The sequence below is a fragment of the Saccostrea cucullata genome, unplaced genomic scaffold (assembly GCF_032062105.1).
Source record: "Saccostrea cucullata isolate Sc308-1 unplaced genomic scaffold, CSIRO_AGI_Scuc_v1 ctg5673, whole genome shotgun sequence".
NCBI classification, from domain to species: Eukaryota; Metazoa; Mollusca; class Bivalvia; order Ostreida; family Ostreidae; genus Saccostrea; species Saccostrea cuccullata.
In genome coordinates, this window is record NW_026929308.1 from 28,849 (window position 1) to 37,282 (window position 8,434).

At 33.1% G+C, this 8,434-nt stretch overlaps 1 protein-coding gene across 1 annotated transcript; it reads right to left on the minus strand.

Annotated features, from left to right (window-relative positions):
* Nucleotides 1–4,669, minus strand: LOC134280404 (uncharacterized). The gene is made up of 5 exons (XM_062762807.1): nt 4,591–4,669; nt 3,928–4,035; nt 3,473–3,784; nt 590–1,012; nt 1–460 (listed from the first exon to the last, which is right to left on the minus strand). Exons 1-5 carry the CDS (start codon nt 4,667–4,669, stop codon nt 54–56), a joined length of 1,329 nt encoding a protein of 442 aa, XP_062618791.1. The 3' UTR covers nt 1–53.
* Between the last annotated feature and the right edge of the window lie 3,765 nt (nt 4,670–8,434).

Consider the following 8,434-nt stretch of genomic DNA (forward strand, 5'->3'; position numbering starts at 1 on the left):
AAAGAATAACAGTACCTAATGCATGATTACATTTCTTTTTGATTTCAATTAATTTAAAACAGTTTCCATCCACTAAATGATGATCGGTAAGTAGGATGGCTGTAAATAATTCCGGCTATGCCGTTAGTAGGATGTGTCCTAATATACACGACATCGCCCAAGTTTATCTCTACAACGACAACACCTGTTGTTGCCCTTATTTCGTCTGCTCCTTGGCCACTACAAAACAAGGCTCCGACCGAATTCGAATTCACAACGATTTGGGAATAGACATATCCACCACGAGAGCAAAACAATGTCCAAAAAAACGTGTACACCCCATCCTCTGGGCAAATGAAGTCTCCTGAGTGTTGATTATAGTTCCCACCAATATTTGTAATAACGTTGTCAAAAATGATTGTTTGGTGACTCCCTGGATTAACTTCATTATGTGACAAGTACGAGTGGAATGCAACTCCACCTTTATGAATAAAAAGACAGTTAACTCCAAAGTACATGAAATAACTATTTTCTCTTTATTATAAATGCAGATACTACAGTACATAAATATTTTAATAATCTTTAGATGTTCTTTCATCATGAAGCATACCTGTAATGGATCTCCCTTTACGAATTTTGTACTTTAAGTTCAACAACTCTTCTTCACAACAATTAATTTTACTAGAAGGCGCATCAGATATCGATGGACTTCGTTCCGAGTTCGATGAATTCAATCCAAAGTCTGTTGCTGTTTTGTTTTGCATAGTTGTTTTACTTCCAAGCGCAAATTTTGGTCTGTTATCGTTTTTTTCCTTATTTTCCATCGTAGCAGTGAAAGTCTGCACAGCTTCTTCTAATTTTTTATTTTTAACTTTCGATATTTCAATGACTTTTTCTTGCTCAGTATTAAGCTTTTCTTGCACTTCCAGCCTTTGTTCCAAATTATTGAATCGTCTTTCTAAATCAGAAAGAGAGTCAGTTGTACAACCCCAAGGATTGACACTGACAGCTGAAGACACCGACAACAATAAAACTGTAAAGACAAACATGTTGCTTTAAACAGAGTTTTCTTGCAATATATAACATTGTACATAGACAGCAGATTGAATACATCGACATTGTTCTTCACCTGTTACCTAACGGTCACGTTACGATAAGAAACACGCCGATTAAGTACACAAATGATAAGCAAAATGCAGTCAATGTGCTCTCCTAAATTTGAAGGTACATGTACATATACACGTACTTCATAAAACTCGTCCTTTTCGATATTTGATTGATGATTGTTTGTATGTTGTTCAACGTCCCTTTCGAGTGTTTTCTGTTTTGGCGGCTTGGTTTAGTATTGGTGTAAATCAAAGTCCCTGCCTTCATCAGGGATCCATTCATAAATTATATCTAGGCAAAATAGCCTTTGTAAGCAAATTTCAAATGCTTTTATGTTTTAATCTGCAATCTATCGGATTCGTTTGAAAGATTTGTTTGCATGTTTCATCTCTCAAATATAAAATATACATATTCTAAAAATTTGGATGTCAGAGCTTTCATTCCTTGTTCCTTATTTGTAATTTAACTATCAGATATTTCCTTCGTTTTCTTGATTCTATGAAACGTAATGCCTGTGTTATAAACCAAGATTTCATTTTTTATTGTGTCAGTCTCAGTTCACTTGATTTCTCTGCTCTTATGTTGTGAAGTCAAAAAAATTGTTACTTAATAATACACTGTCACATGTATTGCGTACAATCCCCCTAAATAAAGCCATTAACAACAAACTGATTTAGGGTGAGTAGATGTAAATAATGGACTGTTAGACCGAGATTAAGATTTTGAATCCATGAATACGATATCAAACTACCGAAATACATTCTGTCATACCTACAGACAATATGATTAACAATTCATTCATAAAGATATCAAATATAAACAATATACCAACCTGTAATCAGGTCTTGATCAACTCGATGATATTTTCATATATGTTTATTTACCTGCCATAATCATACATGATGCAATTAATACTTTAAAGGCCAAGCTCGACCTACCTGAAAATCCGGTGGTAGTGCAATTAAGCAAATTTGGTGTAGGGCGGCGCTTACTGCTGCAGCCAAGTTAAAATAAACTCCAGCAAATGATAACAGAAGATAGCACATGTGTTTATACCTGGCTAAACAGCTCTAATGATTCTCAGAGATAATTATACAAAGCAGGATTTACAGCACATACTAGTACTGCTGATTTATTGACCGGTTATCGGCGATTTAATTAGTTAACACTTTTAATTAAAATAAAAATCTTAACGAATATTCGTATATTCATTCGATGAGTTGATATTCGAATATAAATTCATGATTCGAATATTCGGATTTTAAGAATACAAGCATCAAAAAGAAAAAAAAATCTGACAAAAACTGAAGTTTTATCAGAAATTCAATCAATTTCTCATCGTTGACCAATAATAAGATTTTATTTAAAAAAAAATTAAAAGACACTCTTCTTGGATTACCTTTAAGGTGTGAAGAGTGTGTCTATTAAAATAATATAAATTATTCATTTGATGATTTAATTAGAGGTATAACAGTGTCCAGTACTTAGAATTAGTTTGTATTGTTAAAAGGACACATTTTGTTTATGTATATACATCATTAAAAATCATTATCAGGAAATTAATTAGCTAAAAGTAATTGCTTTTAATGTCTCTCCATTAGATAATTGTTTTGTGCGGTATAAATCTGCAGGGTTATCAGTGTACACTTTGGTAAGATGATTAATTAATCTGGAACTTCTTAAAAGAATCTTTTGAATTTTGGGGGAAAATTATTTTATTAAGTTTTGGATATAAACTCTCCATATATTTTGTAAAATATTTTAAGAATATTATTAAAGTGCATTTACAAAACTCTACATGAAATTTTATTCCAAAATAATGACATAAAACGTATGTATTGCTTGACAAAAGAGTGAAGATATATACATATTATAATGCAAGATGTATTTATTTTATCGAATATTCGAATATATTCGAATACTACTATCGAATATTCGAATATCAGTTATTGACAATTTTGACATCCCTAATTATTTACAATTATTAATCCTCAAAATGTACACAATAATCTTGGCTCAATATTTTTGCAGTCCATTTCAATAAAGGCTTCCTACATATTTACACCAGATATTATCTCTTTATTGAAATGTTAGGTTTTTTATATACTTTTTTCCCTTTCTGGTTACGTGGTGCATTGGGGTTTCTTGAATGATATACAGAGGTATGCTCCCGGTCAACATTTTCATTCCAGTGGCACACAGCAAGGTTTGATTTAAGTTTATATTGGTCTTCTCCAAAAACAATTCTCTTGTCCTGGAATATGTTCATTACATTATTGAAACTCTCTACATAGAAGATATCTTTTCCCAAAATATAATCTTCAGGATATTTGTAGATTACAGATGCTTTAAGTGTATTTTCTAAAAATTTTTTTTGCAATTTTACTGGTTAATACAACTCGTGAAGGCTCATAATTTTCATCTTTTCTGCGTCGTGACTCTGGGTGACACTTTTCATGTGAATTTTCGTAGTGAGGAATTACATTCTCTATGCACTCTCGTAGCTTTTGGGGGTTTCCATCACAATGCCGAACAGCCCAATGAATATGAGTGGCAATAGGTTCAGTTCTGTCCACTAGCTGCTCACTCCATGTAAAACCCTCAGACTTCTTACTACCACTGGATATATTTTTTAGTGATTTCTTTAATGCCTTTATCGAATGCCATAAATCATCTGATTTATTGTTTCTTCTGTGTCCTTAATAAATTTGTTAATGGTGACATCTTGGGAGGTGAAATTTTCATAAATTTTCCCTGTACCAATTCTTTCGTGTCGTTGAGAAACTGGGTCTTGCTGTTTTGTTACATGTACACAATCCAGAACTTTGTTACATTTCTCACCAATGGCCACTACAGATGTGTCTTTAGCGCTTTTACGCCATCCATGTCTAGCATCTGTTAAAATATTGATGCCATCCAAGTCTTCATGTAGACCTTCTTGGATGGAATCTGTATATTCAGCCTCGACAGAATTTTTATAAGCATCAAAAAATTGTTTCCTTCTGGCCTAGTAGCACCCTATTCCACTTCCATTGGAAAACCTTGTGTAATGAGATGGTAGCATTCCACTACACATGAGGCGATGACCTATTCTGTGGTTGACAAGATATTCATCATTAGGTAGATATGGTGAAGATGACCAGGAATAACTGTGCATTTTTTCCTTGGTACATTGAAGGCGCAAAGATAGAACATGTCCTTTCATGGTTTTCTTTAAAAAAAATAATTTTCCACTGAGGGTTTTTGTATGAGCTTCACAAAGTTCACATATATTTAGAAGTGATGAATCTGCACAAACAAACATTTTCTGATTAACATCCTTCTTCCTGACTTGCAAATATGTTGATGGAAATTGTATTTGATCCTCCTCGACACTTTGGTCTTCCAAGTGCTTTTTTAACCAGAAGTCCAAAAGTTCCTCAATTACTCATGCTGTGTTTACAGGTGCATTGTTCTTAGAAGTGAGAAATGATTTCACCTTTTGCAGTTTTCCTTGAATTTTACTTCTAAATTCCCCATCACCTGGAATTTCAAGCCTAAAATTTGGTGGACGTTTCTTTGATGATTCTTCGTTTTTTGCCATGATTTCTTACGATTCGATACAAGATTTCTGATATTTCTGAGCAAAATTGTATAGATATATATTGATTGTCAGTAATACAGTACCATCCTAAATTGGCTGTGGGTTTTTTTTTGGGGGGGGGGAAAGGGAGGAGAGTACATGTTACAGGTAATAAAAATAGAAATAATTAAGTGTTATCCCTCACAAATATTGTGAATTTTGAAGAAAACAATTAATTATCTAATTTTTAATTTTAAAGTAATATATATATATTTTTTAAATCAGCCACAAAGTAAAAATAAAAAAAAATATTCATATAAATAAAATTCTCCTTTGTTTGGCCCTGCAACAAAATTGCATAAGGTAATAAACCAATCTCTTATCACCTATTTAATCATGTGGGGGGGAGGGGGGGTTTAGAGTAGACTTCATACAGCAGCATCAATTAGTACCTACACTGTAATCAGTTAGAGTCCATCGATGTGTTATTTTATTTTGTAAGCAAAATGGGGGAAAGACAGAGATTAATTTTGGATGTGAGTGAAATGCAAATGGAAGCCATAAAACATTTCTATCTGCATAGCGACTGGGATTTTCAGCCTCTTGACTCATCACAGGAAGAGAAATTTGGCGGGAACACGTGTGTAAAATTAGAATGTGTTGACAAAGAGGTGAAGACAGATGTAGCATTATCTGTAGATACTGGACTTTTGGGAGCAGAGTGCAGTGATAATAATGATGGTGGTGAAGAAAATTTTTTCATTCTTCAAGACATTAACAGAGAGGAATGTCCATTCTGTCACTGCAAGCCCTGCATCACGGACGACATCAACAGACAATTATGGTGGAAAGTGGAACCCTTCAGACTGCCCTATCCCAGGAATTCCAAATTACGCAATGAGAAGTACAAAAGGTTTTGGACAATGCTTTTACATCGTGGAGTATGGAGTGATCCCCGATATGCTGAGAAAAAAATGCGAGTGTTGGAACATTATATCAACCAGGACAGGAGTGGCACAGACGTGACATAATGCCAACATGTGTATTAAACCTTGTGAGAACATGGCTACCTAATCCAAAAGATGTTCAATACATGGGTCATTTGTGGAAATAATTTTTATGGTTGACCATCACATTGACATGTTTTATCTTTTTTGTTTGGATATTTTGGACTGTTTGGACTTGCTATTTGTATTTTGTGTAAATGTTGTGAGGATTTTAAATTTTATTAATTATTCTCATTTCAATACAGAGTTAAAAAAAAATCTGAATTATTGATTTTATCTTTTGGAGGTTGGATTTATCTAGAAATGAAAGTAAGTCGAACACTGCAGCACTGGCTTTCTTGCCGCTAAAATTATATAAAGACAATCAAATCACTTTGGATAAAAATAATATATTGATTATAAACAATTGATTGGACATATTACAAAATCAAGGAGTTCTGAAAAACATGGCCTGTACCCAGCTTGGCGGAAACGCGGGAAGAGAGAGAGAGAGAGATATGGGCTCCCGAGCCCGAACCCAATTACAAATTAAAAACACCCCCCAAATACACTACACCGCCATGCCTACATGATAACACAACATCCGGTGTAAACAATTACAAAACTAAGACACGCCCTCTGCTGCCAAATTTGAATTTCAAATAGAAATAGAAGCCCTGCTTCAAATGTTTCAATACAAATTACAGCTAAGAAAAATTTTTTGAGTATATTTAAGAGTCAAAATCAGCAAGCATCGAGCATTTAGTTAAAAAATGTGGAAAGTGCCATAGAAACAGATTTGGTTAAAACTCATATATAAATTTTCAGAACAAAGGGTATGATAGAAAAAGGCAAGCAAAAAATAATTTTTCGCATTGTTGCTATGGAAACCACGCGTCTTTCAAATAGCGTGTTTTGTACTTTATCATGACACTTGAAGTTATGGTTAAACAAATACTTTTTTTACTGCTAGTCATTAAAAAAGCTTTTTAAATCATTATTTTATTTATATAGATATACTCTATTTTAACAACTGTTGATTATTGAAATTCTCTTCACCTTTTAATAAAAAAACTAGTTTTTGGAGGTTTATTTTGCCTTAAAAAAAACAGCAAATTTGAATTTCTCTATAAGAAAATCTACAACCACATTAAAACTTATCAACATAAAATATATATTAAACAGTATTTGTTCTAGAAGAATCAAGAAAAAAATCTGCAGGCAACTAAAGCATTTATATATGATAACTGATTTAAATCCATAATTTTCTGTCATTTTTTGCTTCAAATTACCTCCCTTTGGTATAGCTCTCTAACATAGGAGGAATAAACGGCAGTTTGCTTACATTGTTTTCAATAAACAGTGTACAGAAGACTAGCTGAAAATTGCAAACTTGGAGCAGTCTGAGCCTCAGTTTTGGCGTTTTCATGAGTCTTAATTACGATGAGTGACTGAAATTTTTACAATTTACCATTACAAGTTACTGAAGAATGTATAACATAAATTAACCATGCAGTAAAATATGTAACACTTGGCAGGTGTTTTTGCACATTTCAATTTAATTCTGATTGATTACTAGTATATATGTTAGCATTACTTTAGTATTTTATAACTAAAAAGAAAAGATTATGCATGGCCTGTGGAACCAGGAGAGGGGAGGGGGGGATGCCTCCCCCATAATATTGTCAATATTAAACTATAATACATGCGTATGATAAAATGAAATTAAATTCTCTAACTTAGATTGTTACTGCGGGCCTAACTTGAAAAAGTCGGTCATGATCAGTTACATAACTGTATCCCAGATTATAAAGTTTGATTTGAATTTAGTTTCATTTTCGATTTGTTGTATTCACAGCATGTGTGTAACCAAGTCACTTACCAGCTATAATGATTATAACTTGAATGATGGTCGGGTAAATAAAAATTCTGTATAAAAACACCCCCCCCCCCCAATATCAAACTATACAGACTGTAGTAACTTTTCTGAACTACCTAGATATGACGTCATAATAGAAAATGACGTCAAGTCACTGTATACTTGAGTTAACATGACGGGGAAAGTGTCATAATTTGTACATCGCATGTACATTTATTTTGGGGCCTTGTTGTTTATTTCAAGTGTTAGGATTGTTTTTAAGCTGCAATGTTCTGTTATGAAGTTGAACATTTGAAAATTAAATATTCCTATTCCTTTTGCTTGTTCGATATGCACATTTTCAAACAATAGAGAAAATTAATGTGTGAAACGCTCCCCTTACACGTCAGTAGACAGAGTTAGGAGTTAAAAATCTTGTTTATATTGGACTAGGGCAACTGGTAAACAAAAACAGATTGAAGATATACTATGTGAATGTACAAAAAAAGTATGTCCTTTAACAGAATGTTGCTGAGGGATTGTGTGTATTTCATCCATTTTTATATCAATCGTGTTAAAGAGTGGAAAATACCCCCTCTTATGTTGAAAATTGAATTTCTCGTCACAAACTTTATTAACGAGTAAAAATTGAACCTGCCCCCAGCACTTTCTATGTACCAGAGATCACGATGAATTAATCTATGTAACAAACTTTACACAATATTATTGTTTTGCACTTGTGCCGAAGAGATTTTTGTGCAACATTTAGGAATATCATAAATATCTCCGTCACGTGATCAACACAGCCATGTGACATCACAAAAATGCTTTATTTTAATACCTGATTAAACTATTATGTCAAGATGACTGTAATTTCAAACAAGGATTACATATTGAAATTAAAATCTACCACAAGATAAAATGTTTATTTTAAGGCATTTT